Here is a 15,950-nt window from a genome sequence, read left to right on the forward strand (position 1 = left end):
ATCAAGCAGACGTTCGGTATGTTTAAAAGTCGCAAGAAACCAAGAGGGGTGAAAAAAGTCCTTCCTCTAAAGCAGTGGTTCTCAACCGGGGGTCCGCGGACTCATGGGGGTCTGCAAAATGTTTTCAGGGTGTCCGCAAAAACTTTTAAATTCATCTTCATTAAATTAATTAACACTGGGAAACATGCTTAATCACAAGTGATAAAATCACATTGCAACATAGTAAATCGCATTGAGTGTGACATACCACTTCCATTCTAATATAACACAAATAGATGTACAACGGAAGGCAGCATTACAACAGCTAACATTGCATGGTTTTAGTTTATAATATCATTCGCAAAGATGACATGCGTTTAGCTTAGTATAGGCAAAAACACAAACATGCATTTCAAGACTTGCTTCGGTGATGTAACACCCGAAATCACATTAAAATAAACGTGTCATAAAGTAATTTGGTGTTGTCTGTTACTTTACTTAACATGTGAACTAGGCAGATATATACTGAATTATTAAAAATAACTAAATGAGATCTTACACCAGAAAAATTTAAGGGGTCCGCGAATACTGGAAAGCAACAAAAAGGGGCCACGGGTACAAAAAGGTTGAGAACCACTGCTCTAAAGTAAGTTGCGATACTCTTAAATAGAAAGAAAATCATTTCTTTCCAAGCCAAACAAAATGAATCTGTTTCTCTGAGAGAAAAACAGAGTGATAAGCAAGTGCCTCAAGCGAGCGTAAGAAAAAGGTTAGGCGGTGTTTGCAAAATACTGCATTAAATGCTGTAGTTTTATGTATTTCATACCGACAAAAAATATTGTTTCAGTCTTAATGAGGAGCATGGACTGGAACGTTCTGGGTATGCCCAAGTAATTAGTCTGTTTTACTTTTACAATCAAGATTGCTTTTTTAAGTCAATATAGGAATAGTTGAACGCTGCCAAATCGAAGTAAAACTGCAAACCAGTGTTCCCGCTAAGCGTATTTTTTTGCAATTTTGGGCACTTACGCACTTTTTTTCACGGAAGTGCGCAAGCAAAAAAAAAATTAAAAGTTATTTTTTTACTTAAATTCGACCTCCAGTCGTCTCCTGAAGCCCACATAATCACTATTTTGCAAAAATTATTACGTATAATACCTTATGTAGCCCATGTTTGCTTCACGAAAGTTTCAAAAAAGTGCTCAAATCAGTTTTATTTAAGCTACGTACGGACAGAAAAGTGCCCAAAATAGTTTTATCCAAGCTATGTACGGAAAAAAAGTCCCCAAATCAGTTTTTTTAAGCTACGTATGGACAGAAAACTGCCCAAATCAGTTTTATCCGAGCTAAATACGGACAAAAAAGTGCCCAAATTTATTTTATTTGAGCTACGTACAGACAAAAACGTTCCCAAATTTATTTTATTTGAGCAACATACAACTAAAAAAGTGCCCAAATCAGTTTTATTTAAGCTACGTACAGACAGAAAAGTACCCAAATTAGTTTTATCCGAGCTACGTACGGACAAAAAAGTGACCAAATTTATTTTATTTAAGCTACGTACGGACAGAAAAGTGCCCAAATTAGGTTTATTCGAGCTATGTACGGAACAAAAAAGTGCCCAAATTAGTTTTATCCGAGCTGCGCACGGACAACAAAGTGCCCAAATTTATTTTATTTAAGCTACGTACGGACAAAAACGTGCCCAAAATAGTTTATTTGAGCTACGTTTGGAACAAAAAAGTGCCCAAATTAGATTTGTTTGATCTACGTACGAACAAAAAAGTGCACAAATTAGTTTTACTCGAGCTACGTACGGAACAAAAAGTGCCCAAATTAGTTTTATCCTAACTACGTACGGACAAAAAAAGTGCCCAAATTAGTTTTATTTGAGCTACGTACGACCAAACAAGTGTCATAATTAGTTTGCTTTGAGATATATACGTGCGAAAAAAGTGGTTCTTAACTAGGGAAGGCGCTCACCCCCAAATAGAGCGCCAGCAAATTCTCAGGGCGTCGCAAGTTCTGCTTTAAACATTTTATATTTTATGCAGTAATTTTTATGGTTACATGTTACGCCTGGTGTGATTTCTGCCTATATTCGGTGTCTCATGCTTTACTTTGAAATTACATGCATGTGTAGTTTCAGCCGATCTGTCAGAAATTAGTGCAGTTTTATGCAAAAAGGTCTATGACAATTAGGGCATCCAAAGGCAGGAGAGTCGGACTTTCAGACCTTGAGGTAGCGGCAATTTGCACTAATTGTATCTTTAGGTAAACTTCCGGCAGATATAAATAAAAAATATTGGCTGAAAACTCGCAAAAACTATGAAATAGATGTAATATTATTGACTCACCCGAACCCAAACCATAGCCAAGTCCTAACTCAAATAGTGTGCGTTAATTTAACAATTATTTAAACGCTGGAAAAAAGCCCAAACTCGGGAATTGTTACGTCTGGGCTCGGCTGGCAGGTATTATTAAATTTAATCTTCTTCAGCCGATTTGTTAAGTCAAATTAGTACATTGTCCCAAGACTTAAAAGTCTAAAAGTCAGACTTTTCCATCCTTTGGATGCCCTAATTGCTGTATACCTTTGCTTAGAACTGCACTAATTCCTGACGGGTCGGGTGGTTGTTTAGTAACAGTAAAATTTGGTTCGTAGTTTTGTGATTGGCAAGTTTTGAACTACTTATTTTCATTAGTTCTCGGTGTGTCTAATAGGCTCACTTAACTCATATTTAAATCTTTTACGACGGATTTGGGCTTAGTTTGTCTAAACAAGGTAGTGCAGTTGACTGGAATCTAAGTTTTGCATAGAGGTTAGGCACCAGGCCATGGTTCTCAGTAACTGGAATGTTTTTGCGATACGCCGAAATCGTAATAGCTTTAAACTTTTTTAAACAAAATTATTACAATTACCTGCAATATGCTTTTATTTGCAAAAAACAACTTTTCATGCTGTTTTTTAACGCTAAAAAGGTTAGGGACTGTCAGAAGATAAAACTTTTAGGCTCATTGTTTTGGTGAAACAGTGTACAATGCAAATTACAATATACCCGAAAAAGCAAAGTTGCGTGTTGTGTCAACTAAAGGAGTAGGTTAAATTTATGTCAATACGAACAGGAAAGACATGAAGGCCAAATTTGTTTCTAAAAGTTATCACTTTAAAATATGCGTAACCCGTTAAAAAGTTAAAATGCTTACTAGCTGAAACCGCTGCACTACGCGCGATAATTACCTCGACCATTAGACAGTTACACAGGGCTACGCTTGACTAAGTCCGCCACACAAACTTCCAAGCAAAATCGCATCTCAAGCGAGAGCAATTCTCCAAATAAAGAGACTCATTTTTATGTCTAGGAGAAATTAATTAAGATTATTGCGACTCCTCTCGTGCTCTCCTGCGCATATTGCTCCTTTCCATTGCAACGAAAACATCAGTCCGACAAAACAAGCAAAAAATAATTACATATTATATTTAAGAACTAAAAAAACGGAAGTTCCGAACTAATTATTATTAAGGACTTGCAAGTTCGGGTAAATTGGCAATATTAACAGACTAGTGAAGACCAAAAAAAGGTCTCCTGCATATCCAATTGGGCACTTTACGCACTTATTTTCGGCTTGCGCGCAAAAATTTGGGCACCTGCGCACATGGTAAAAAATTAGCGGGAACACTGCTGCAAACACAAAATTGAGTGCTTCATTCGGTAGTTTTAAAATAACGAACCAATCTATATGGCTAGCAAGTGCCTTTTTCCCTATTAAACCACATTCTTTGCAGTGTGTAATCTTCCTATGTATTCGGGATTTCAAAAATAAATATATATGCAATTTCTTTGTTTTTTCTGGCTGACTCAAAAGACCCGGAACTAGATAAATGCCAATGTTTTGAGCATTGTGAAAAAATATTTATCTGTGCTTGAACCTCACACCCTAAATCGTAATAAAACTTTGCACAGTAGCGATTTATGGTGTCACACTATGACGTCATATTATATATGGTGTGCGCTGAAATCCTGAATTTTTGTTGTTTTCTTGTGGGTCGATTACGTTTAACTTTCTGTACTGCTAGCTGCCGCAAGAGCTTTCCTGACAAATTCGGTCGATATTTTTTCTTCGCTTTAAAAAGTTCTTTCAGACAGTTTAATCGTTTGTACACAGGTGGGTCAAATCGCATTAAGCACAAACTATATTGTAGTCAGCGCGATTTGACCAACCGTTGGCTTGCATAAATTTAAACAACTTATAGCATAAATGTTAACTGTTTGCTTGTGTGATAGATCATAGGTAATATATCAGGAGTAATTTCTGTTTCAATTATCGCAAAATTAATCCTGCATCGTTTTATGGGGTTGCGGTTGTCGTATATTTTGTCAGGGGGTATTTTTCACGGCCTTATTTTCATGGGTGGTTCAATAATTGGGTCATTATAAATAGGTTAATTTACCAGGTTAATTTTTGTAATATTATATATTGCACTTTGGTTTATTTGTTTCACGGTTTTCAATATTTAAAAAAAATTTTTTTTAAACTCCATTCCAAAAAATGCACCCCCAACCCTTGGGCCCAAACCACAAAAATCTACCACCTTCTTGATCATTTTTTTTTATCTAAAATATAATTAAGTACAACTAACAGTTTTTTTTATAAATAATCCACTTTTTGTATTAATTTGCCATAAAACCACCAGACAATTGGGTTGTTCACCCCTGAAAACAAACCAGGGATTCGTAGTATTATTTTTATGGTTTACTAGTGATTTGGTTTACATTCAATAGCATTTTGACAAACATTACAAAATGGAGATATATTGCTAGACATTACTGTCGCTAGGTAGGCATAAAGAGCTTTAAATTACTTAACGTCACACCATTTTATAGCGAAAAAAAAGAACCCGCTCATAATTTTGAACCAATAAACTCAATTAACATAATAAACATAAATTTTAAAGAAAAAAGCCAAATATGTTCAGTTTTTAAGTTTAACTTAATGAGTAGCAGATTATAAACCCTCAAAACTATTTGAGGAGCAATTAACATTGCATCGCTGTGAACGTGAAAAAAAAACAGTAATTTTTTTTGTACGGCCCACCGGTGGGTCACAGCGCAGTAGATAAATTTTATGCTTGAACCAGATGGGTCGCATTGCAGTGAACATATTAACTAATTACAGTATTCGGTATTACTGGATTATCTTGCATTAATAAATTGTATAAACAAATCAAAAGCGAGTGAATTTTCTATTTGCTGACAGTGTAGCGCTACATAGTGCAACCTTGCATAAGTAAAAGTGTTATGTAATTTGAAATATTTTTTTTGCAATATTTAGCTCTTAAAGGATGTTAGGCTAGCATACTTTTAGGTTTCATGTTTGTTTGCCTAATTCATTCATCATAATGACTACAAAAAAATAATATGCAATAGTGATGACTGATGAAGCTTATGGATTCTCACATTTTGTTTAACCACACAAAATTCAGGTAGATTTCTAAAGTTATTATACTTATTGTAGTTTCAAACAGAATCACAAAGGTTATAAAAAAGATCTGAAACAAAACTGCCAAACAGAACGAAAAACTAAACTTATTACAGTTGTAATTATTTGCATCACTCGTATAACGCCTGTAGTCCATTTCCAGTTAGAATAAAACTGGCACATTTTAACCTAGACAACGCAGGGTAAAAATTTAACTGGTAAGTAGGGATGTCCGAAACTTGGTATTTTATACCGATCCTGATATCCGACATATTGGCAAAAAAACTGACAAGGTGAACTGACCAATGTGGTCAAAAGAGAATGAAACTAGGCATGTGAATATACTTGTTCTATTATCTTATTTACTAAAATTTGAACAAACTCACAGCGTTTTTCTTCCATGTTATTCATAAATTGAATTAGCATGGGGTGCATGTTGTTGATGCTTTGAAAAAGTGTCTGGACAGTTGAGTCTGTAGCAATAGATCTTCCACGGATCTGATCGGACTTCATGCGATTGGTAAATATCTCCACACTTGTACGCAAGTTAATCAGCATTTGAACATTCTCAGGTAAATCCTCATTTTGTAAGTCCTGGTAATAATGGGTAAAATTGTGTTGCAGGTATATCTTTTACCTTTGCTGAATATTTTTTTATTAATAGCCAAGCCAGTCTTGATATATTTTCTATATTCTTTACATTTTTACTATATATATGGTAGCAAAAAACAGCAATTTATACGGACTAATTTTGTTTGTGGAAAATAGCAATAATACAAGTAACATTTGATATGACGAACAGATTTTTTAGCACAAATGAACAAAACAGTAGGCATTTGTTTTCAGAGTTTTATTTCTAAGTTTCATTTCAACAAAGTTTCCAATTTTAGTAACATTCGAGCTACATGCAAAAAAGAAAGTGCTAAATTAGTTTATTTGGAGTAAGTGTAAAAAAGTGCCCAAACTAGATTTTTGAGCTACATAGTTTTTTTCTGCTTTGGGTGACTGCATCAAACATGATGTGAGTGCTTAGTTGTAAAAATATTCAGCTCCTACCAAAATTCTGCTCCTATATATATATATAATGGTATTAATTAATTTGGACGGACTGATAGGTTTGATATTTTTTTACTTTAAAAACCTTATATAGCATTTACTTAAATAACAAATTTACTCTTCCTAAAACACTAACAAATTACAGAATTTATGAATCTTCAGAACTGTTAATTATATGGGCCGAAAATTTATATATTTTTTTTTCCTATGGATTTCTTTGGTATGTTTCAGACAGATTTTTGTCCTAAGCTTTATAGAAAAAGTATACATCGTAGAACCTTCAAATTTTCAGACATGGCGTAGAGTGGTATGTAGGTACTTTGTAGAAGTTTATGAGGCTGCACCCCCAGGGGCCTGTTTGGGGGGCAAAAACCTGAAATATTGCGTTTTAGCTCTCTGTAGACTGCCATCTAGCAACAGAAAAACTTTCATACAGAATTCGTTCATATTCGCTTGCTTTGTCCAGCTTGCGAAGTGACGAAGTGACTGACCGCCTGCTGCGCTTTATTGTCCCGCGCGTGAGACTTTCATTGTGCGAAGTGGCTCGTCCAAAACTGGGCTCGTGCGACTTGCATTTTAAAAAGAGGCTTCTCTTTAGTAAAATTACTTAATGCTCTTAAGAAACAACTTATTTTACCGCCACAAATTTAAATGCGAAATCTGGTGGCAACTCCAATTCAACATATCAACACCAGGCCTACACAACTTAAAATTGTGTGTTGATATGTTGGATTGGAGTAACATACGAAACAGGTGCAAATAGCAAATATTCTCCAAATACGATTTTTTCAAATATTCGTATTTTCAACCAAATCGTATTTCATTGTACTGTCGCGGTAATACACCAAGATGTAAGGCCGTGAATAAACTTTCACCCACCGTACAATTAACGCAGGAAAGCATTGCGAGTAGGGATGTTCACAGCAGAATATCGGTTTTCGGGCGACCAATTACTTCGCGATAAGCTTCGCCTAATAATCAAGTGTCAATAGGGTGTATTTACCGCAGAAAATTTAAATGCGAAATCTAGAGACAGTGTACGGCTCTCTGTTAGCACCTGTTGTGAAAGTTGCTCCAACCAACATACCAACTTCAGGCCTAAACAACTAGATGAACTTTCGATTTAATAGTTTGTGTATTAGGCACATAATAGTGTTTTTCATATTGTTTGAAACTACAGATTTAAAGCCTGTTTTAACAGTGATTGCTCGGACCAAGCCATGGTAAAAATTTACCGAGTAAAAGTTTACAAAAGTATAGCAAACCATAGGCGTTAAACCATTTTAAGTCTTTAAGAGAATGATAATGTTTGCTTTTCAAACACGTAAGCTGGTCAAAATGTAATAAAATGGCCATACGCATTATCTACGTAATTTCTATTTATCAAATATATGTTTCGATCATTCCCAAACATCTACGCCATATTTGAACCCCTTTCGCATCAAAGGCATAAAGTAAGGGGGGATGTTTACGGCCCATATCTGTTTTTGCTTGCAGAAACAAGTTAAGGAAAATAAAAACAAATATATATAATATAAAAAACACAATACACAATACAAAATACAAAATATTAAAAAATAAAAAGTATAAAATAAAAAAAAAATATAAATAAATAAAATAAAAAAAATATAAAATCAATTGAAAATTAACACTAAGCCCTAAAAATATACCCCCTGATAAAATATACAACAATCGCACCCACGTCTAGTTTGTATTAGTATCATTTTTTGCTTGTTGACAATATATGATTTTGTTTATATTTCTATGTTACATTGTTTTACCCAATCTAAATCTTTAAGCGAAGTCAACCGTCATTATTATAGACCAAGACCCGGAATCCCTGTTATCAGGAAAGACATATTTCATAGAACTATACAAATCGGGAAAATACATAATCTAGAATCAGACAAGGTTTTTTTTATGCACAGACAGACATCAGTACATAATTGCTGGCCATCAAATAGGAGCATCGTGAGCAGGGGCGGTTCCAGGGGGGAGGCAACTGACCATGCCCCCAAAAATAAATATATTTTTGGACAAACTCTGCATGAAATTCTATTTGTCTTAATTGTGTTTTAGTCCCTTTCAAGTAAATCCGTTAATATTGTATATTATAGCATGTTGTGGCGTGTTACTCACAAAACCTATGAAACCGGATTTTCTGTTAAATTACAGCACAAATGCATGTGTTCTTCATAATATGGTATTCTTTATATGTGCCCAATACATTTGAATTTAACGTTTTGCTAAATTTAAATATAATTAATGCATTTTTTGTGCTTTGTGTGATTAGTCTGCATTTCAATTCCATATTTTCGCATGAGTTCGTTGGCAAACAAAAGTGTTGGTTAGATTAATTTTTTTAGGATGTAATGTTTTGATTTAAATTACTGAATTTATGTCTAAAAACCGTCAACTGGCGACTGTGAGAAAAATAAAGACTTTTAATGTGGCTATCAACAGATAAAAGGTTATGCACTTCTGATCTGGAAAAATACATTTTTTTATTGACTGTTTTTTATGATACCTCTACTTCCACTCCTTTATTTTTCTCAACATCTTCTTGTACTTGGTCTGCAATCAACTCTTGGTCTCCAGATTTTGTTGCCTTTTTTTCATTAATAGTGTTTTGAATCTGATCCTAAATAGAATATAACAAAATTTTAAAATCTTTATTAAAAGCATTAGGAAGTATTACGAACTAGATGGGGTTGTGGGTGTTGTGTAATTTTTCAGGGGCTATTTATATGGGGTAATATGTCAGTGTTTCCTATAATTTTTTACCATGTGTGCAGGAGGTCAAGATTTTGCAAATGAGCCAAAAATTAATGATGAAAATGCCCAAATTGGCACCCCAGAAAGACCTTTTTTGGTGTAACTTTCTTAGTCTCCTAACGTTCAGCGGGCAGTCATACCATCAACACTGTATTTTCTTTGACATCATAAATTTTATGGGAATTTGCTTGCAAATTGTATAAGTTCGCCAATGTAAAAAAATAGTTATTTTGAATACTTCTGTTTTTCAACACCCAAATGTAATGAAAATATAAAATAAAAATCCCTATATGAAAAACACAATGGGGATGAGATAAAATGCAGTTAAGTGAAAATGTATTCTTGAAGAATGTCGAATGCCAATAACTTTTTGATAAGACCATTCCTTGTAGTTTATATTTGCATGTTGGCATTTTTCATTCACAGTTAGCTCAAATAAAGGTAACTTTGTTAAAAAAAAAAAAAATTTAGGTTAATTTTTTTCAATTCCTTCATTACCTATAGATTTAAAAATGCGATGGGAGTATAATAACTTTTTAATAAAAATACACACATTTACTAGTTTTGCATCATTGTGTTTCTGCTTGTTAATTTCATCCTTCTTCTTATCCCAATAAGATCTGTTTAGATAACGTGCAAGATCTGGATCTTCCTCGACGTCCTAATATACAACTTACAAAATTTATAATTTTGTTAAAAAACAGTCAACATTTTTAACCATGATTGAAATATAACAAATTTTATTAAACAATTGTTATCAATTAAAGTTTATTTGTTTTGAGAATTGTTCCATTCAAACTTATTTAGCACACATATTGCTGGATATGTTAGTAAAACAAATAATTTAAAAAAGTAAATCTGTTTCGTATTACAGGCTAAAAAATCTAACTTTATCGTGAACATTGCATAAAGCTCTATTAGCAGGGATATTCAAAGTAGAATATCGAATCCAATTCTGCCGTTTATTTCTGTTAATTGGAACCAATAAAATTTCTTCGTTTACAGCCGTTGGTTGTTCCCAACTGTACATCGCGATTCGCGAGTGACAAGCTTAAATGACCTGTCACTGCGGCGACACATTTATAGTGCTTGTTTGTTTTAAATGTAGCCTTGTAGTGCAGGGCTAGCGATTTTTGGGGCAACCAATTACTTCCAGTCTAGCGATAACATTAAGTGTCAATGAAGTGTTATTGGGACTAACGTGTAATGCCAGGTGCAGACTTTGCAATTTCCTTAAATGTGTTTAGTTGCAAAAGTAACCTTTCCTAGTTAAACATGCTAGCCTTAGACACAATGCGCTACCGGGTTACAAAAGGTTCTTTTAACTTTAGGCCAATATTCAGCGAGGTTATGCACAGCGTAATTGTCAAGTATTAGTTATGGCAATAATAAAGTTGCATTTTTTGCAGTACATTATTTGACTGCATAACAGATACCATTAGCCAAAAAAAAGTAAAACTGATACACAACAATGTTTTAAAAAACAGGACTGAATTGCTAAAGAGTTTATTGTGTAGTGGTGCATTGTACTCACTATTTTGGCAACAACCTTGACATGTATTACCAATGACAGTTGTTCAGACTGTAAAACATTTGGGGAGTTATTTCTTTATTACAATATATACATTTTAGCAAAATATTTTGTAATATATTACTGTGACTGTAAGTCCTGTAAGATATATTAAAATCAATCCCTTCCCCAAACAAATTTGAGGAAAAATAATTAGATAAAAATATACCAGGATGAGATATACTGGATTCGCTATTCTAGATTCAAAACTTACAATCCCATGGGATTCTACTTTGAACATCCCTACTTTTAGTTTATTAAAGTTGTTGAACTAGGAAACATTCCAGGCTGAGGGCTTACAACAGCTGCTTGTGAAGACAATGATATTGAATTAGATGAAATTGGTTTGCTGTTTCTTGCATAAACAATATCATTATCCTGATCATGTTTAATTCTGATGCGATTTTCCTGTTCATCTAAGGAAAGTGCCAGTGCAAGTTGCAGCTCTTCTTCCTCTTTTATAGCTGCCTCATCCCTTTGAGGTGGTTGCTTAATGTACAATAAAACGATCCCAGTAACATATACATTTTACCACAACTCAAACATTTGTTAATATATTAATCCTACAGTTTGTAGTGTTTTTCCCTACAAATATTCATAAACTTTGTACCTGCCTAGTATGTCACTATAATCATCCAGTGTTTAATATGCACGTTATAATTTGTTATTTAAATGAACAATTTTAATAAACAAAATCGTCCTGAAAGAACTAAATTGAACTGGGTACGCTATAATAAAGCACTAACGCAGAATTCCAAAACAATCCTTCCATAACTGTTAAGGTGACAATAACAACAATTTTGTAGTACAGTTGATATGACCATCATTGAGTTCCACTAGGTTACAACACAATTTTTTATTTGGGACAACACAGAACATAAAGAACAGGTTTCCTGAATTTGTTTAGGAGGCTTTAAGCTGTTAATAATATCTCTGTCGCCAAAAAGTAGAAAGCCAACAGGTTTTTTTTTAAATAATACTAAATTTTCTGTATCGCCATGTCTAACATTTACAGATTTTTTTAATTTTGTACCCCTAAAAAGGCATTTAAACTAAAATAAAGCTGTAAACTCTAAATACTAATTTTCAAGAAAACACATACTTTTTACATAAAATGCAAATAAAACAGATCATGTGGACCATGTTATGAATTTACAATGTCTGTTCTGCTTTTTTAGACTTTAGTATGATTAATACGTTATGCTTTAATAACCTATATATAAGTTAGCTACACATAGGAAATCTAAAGACCAACATAACAATTCATATAAATAAAACTTCCACAATCACCCCAGCAAAATAAAAATAAAACAGTTTTCGATTACCAACAAAACATTTTTAAACAACACAAGACAGTGTAACAACAAAGCACTATATGTTTTATTTCTGTCATGCAGAGCGACGAGGCTCCTCAGAACAAGTTCCTGGAAGAGGTGACACTGGATCTAGCAGAGGTACAGGAGACTCTGGAGCTGGCAATTCAATTTCGGGAGAATGTGGTTGCTCTTCAACATCATAGTACTTTACTTAATGTCATTACTAAATGTCAGAGGAATAATGTCATTAATTTGTTCAACTCCGGGTGAACCAGGGCAAGGCGCAAGGCGCAAGATCAGATGTGGATACTGTATTTTCTTTTCCATTTGGATGGTGGATGTGTGCATATGAAAGATTGGTGGATTGTGTGCATATAAAGGAGCCTCCAGCAAAACTACCGGGTCACACAAAGGTTCTCCTTTTGTTCTCACAAAACGTCTTAGAGGAGGACAACACCTTTTGAAAGCAACCATGAGGGCAAACAAGTTCCTGTCATGGCCCTCCTAGGAAAACTGAACAATCGCCTATGCGGTGTTTCATCAGTTGCTAGGCATTAAAAAAATCTAACCGAGTTTAGTGCTTCTGGCAATACTTATTCCCATCGGTCCATGAAAAATGATCGGTCATGCAATAATAATTTTATGGTTCGCCAAATAGTTTGGTTTGTTCTTTAACATTGTCCATTACCTGGTGGATGATATGGCGATGATTTGCTTGTAGTTATTCCTCGAGATGTTAGAAAGTCCTTTGATCATTATGAACATAACCAGGGAAGCCAAAAATACAAAACAAAGATGACAGACAATCAATGACAGTAGAGGATGCCATGTTTCGACAAGGAAACACAAAGGGATATTGACTGAATTCATCTGCGATTACAAGCAAGCATGGGTTTGATCCACTCACAGGGGTTTGATCCACTCACAGGGCCTTTAAATTACATAGTTAATCTATCCCATGGCCTGATTGTTATCCCATGGCCTGATTGTTTTAACAAGTGTTCTTGGTTCAGGGTGATAAAAGCGAGGCTTGACCTCAGCACAGGTTTGGCATGATTGGCCCATCTGCTTCACTTCTTCACTTGAATATGGTAAAATTCGACTTTTAACAAAATGATATAGTCGAGCAAAACCAGGGTTCCTTAATCTTCTGTGAAGATCACATAATTTCTGTGGTGAACGCAGCAAAGTTAAGCACACTCGAGAAAGCGCATCAGGCGCAACATGTTCAGTCCCTGGCTTGTGACGGGTATCATAATGAAATTGACTTAACTCTAGTCGCCATGAGAGAATCTTAGTATTCTTAATCTTGCCGCGTTTTTTCTGATCAAGCATAAATGAGACAGGCTTCTGGTCTGTAACAAGAGGAAAAAAACGCCCCTTTAGGAAATGGGTCCACTTTCCAACCATCTCGATAATTGCAGTTGCCTCCTTTTCCACAGCAGGATAATTTTGTAAAACATACCTGTTATGCGCTTTAGTTCTTTCGGTGTTTCTGGTGGTGATAATTCAAGAAGTGGCTGCAAGCGCTAGGGATCAGGACAAATTTCTCCATTTGAGATTTGATACCTTAACAAATCTAAAGTGGTACACCTGAACTTGGATTTTTCTTCATTCAACGTTAGGTTACACTTAGTAGCTGCTTCAAGTAATTTTCTTAAGTTTTCATCATGTTCTTGAATAGTAGCACCTGTTACAGTAATGTCATCAAGGTAGGCATACACCTTGAACAAATTATTTTTCGCAATGAATTCATCAATAGCTCGCTGAAATGCTGAAACTCCATTTGTCACACCATATGGAAGACATTTTTATTGGTATAAGGAACCATTTGCTTCAAAAGCAGTGTATAAACGTTCATCTTTCTTAATTGGGATCTGATGGTATGCTGCTCTTAGGTCTAGAGAACTAAAATACTTGCCTTTCTTGTGAAATTTTATTCACAATATGTTCAATATTTGGTAACAGATAGGTATCAAGATGGGTATACTGATAGATTGTGGTCGAGTAATCAATCACCATTCTTTTCTTGGTGCCATGTGAAACAACCAATACTTGAGCTCTCCAACGTGGCCGTGCTGGTTCTATTATATCTGCCTCCAGCAGCCTCTGTACTTCCGCCTTAATAAATTTTTGGTGATCCTTGCTGTACTGGCGGGGATCTAGATGCTATAGGTTTGCACTCTGGGATAAGGAACTCAAACAAAAGAGGTGGCTGTAATTTTGCAGCAGCAACAGCTAAGAGACCATCAGGTTTCTGAAAAGTAACTTGCAAAGCAGCCTCTTGTCCTCCCATAAGAAAGGTTACCTTAGAATGCATCTTTAAAAATTCCTGGCCAAGAATGACATCCGCACATAGCTCATCCAGAATACTAAATTCTAAATTGTGATACAGCCGACCTAAAACAACAATGTTATCCACATCTTTTCCATGCGTTTTTACAGATAACTTTGAAGAAGCATAGATATTACAGATGAAGCTGCAATTAGATTAAGTCCCAGATTATCACATACCTTTTTGTTCACAAAATTCTCTGAAGCTCCAGAGTCAATTAATGCTTTTACTGATTTGTTTTTAAGAGAAGCTTCAACTACAGATGGGCCCAGAGATGATGGGGCCTGCAACAAGTGACAATAAGTAGGGCCTATTACCAGTAGAAATTTCTATTCTGGGATTATAAGAATGAAGAGAATAAGCAGTAGAAGTGGAACTTCTAGGTCTATCAGAACTTTGGGATAAACTTCTAATTTGACAGACTCTAGCAAAATGCCCTTTCTTACCACAATTAAAGCAAGTGGCTTCACATGCAGGACAATTTGAGCGTCTAGTGTGTAATCCTCCACCACAAAAATAACATTTTTTCTTCGGTTTCAAAGGCCTTGCAACAGCTAGAGGGGAATCTTTACGACACACATGAATACCAGTAGTCAAATTATTACTTTCTGACACAGCTGCTGCAAAAGGTGAAATGGCCTGACCCATAGAGTGAGATTGACATTGAGCCCTATCTAAGCTATCAGCAAGTTCATAAGCCCTTTCTAGAGTCAATTCTTCAGTTTCCAACAATCGTTGCCTAATGGTAGACGATGAGAATCCATTTATAAAAGAATCTCTAGTTAATTCATCTCTGTATTGTTCACTGTTCAGTGGATACAGCAACGAACGATCAATCCTTAGCAAGTCCTTTTAATGCTTGCCGATACTCAGAAATAGATTCTTCAGGTTTCTGGTGTTTACTGAAGAGCTGAAGAGAAGATGCCGAGTGTAAACATTATTTTTCTTTATAATGTAAACCTTTTTTTAAGTTTGAACGATATCATGAAATGTCTCTGCTTCTTCTACATATGGGTAAACAACAGTGGACAAGCATGCAATTATTATCCTCTTCTTGTTTATGGCAGTTTCTTCAGCTGCTTGTCCTTCCAAGGAAATCAAATAAAATCAGTCACAGTTCTTAACCAGAATGTAAAGACACGAGCAGCATCAGGAGCTTCTGGCTCAACCGAGAGTTCCTTTGGCCGCAGCAACTGTTTCTCCATTTTTACAACTTATAGGTTATTAAATTGACAAGACTTTAGTATGATTAATACGTTAAGCTTTAATAACCTATAAGTTAGCTACAAATAGGAAATCTAAACACCAACATAACAATTCATATAAATAAAACTTCCACAGCTGCTAAACGTTTTTTATGTCATGAAAAGTAATAATAAATTTGGTTTATGGGACAATAAATGAATTTACATGAAACCTTTTTTGTATTCCTTATTTT

General features: G+C 34.9%; 1 protein-coding gene and 1 pseudogene across 2 annotated transcripts in view; both read right to left on the reverse strand.

Moving 5' to 3' along the window:
- Window positions 1–15,950, reverse strand: part of LOC146168186 (hepatocyte growth factor-regulated tyrosine kinase substrate-like) — a 72,887-nt gene that overhangs the window by 11,446 nt on the left and 45,491 nt on the right. For both annotated transcript variants that reach the window (XM_083390951.1, XM_083390950.1), the window contains exons 9-12: window positions 11,162–11,350; window positions 9,845–9,952; window positions 9,044–9,157; window positions 5,847–6,054 (exon numbers count right to left, since the gene is read on the reverse strand). In XM_083390951.1, the coding sequence (XP_083247077.1) occupies window positions 5,847–6,054; window positions 9,044–9,157; window positions 9,845–9,952; window positions 11,162–11,350 (619 nt within the window). The remainder of the gene's footprint in view (window positions 1–5,846; window positions 6,055–9,043; window positions 9,158–9,844; window positions 9,953–11,161; window positions 11,351–15,950) is intronic.
- LOC146168187 (uncharacterized) lies at window positions 11,245–15,717 on the reverse strand (annotated as a pseudogene).

Source organism: Ascidiella aspersa, chromosome 1, assembly GCF_963924565.1.
Source record: "Ascidiella aspersa chromosome 1, kaAscAspe10.2, whole genome shotgun sequence".
In the NCBI taxonomy this organism is placed as follows: domain Eukaryota; kingdom Metazoa; phylum Chordata; class Ascidiacea; order Phlebobranchia; family Ascidiidae; genus Ascidiella; species Ascidiella aspersa.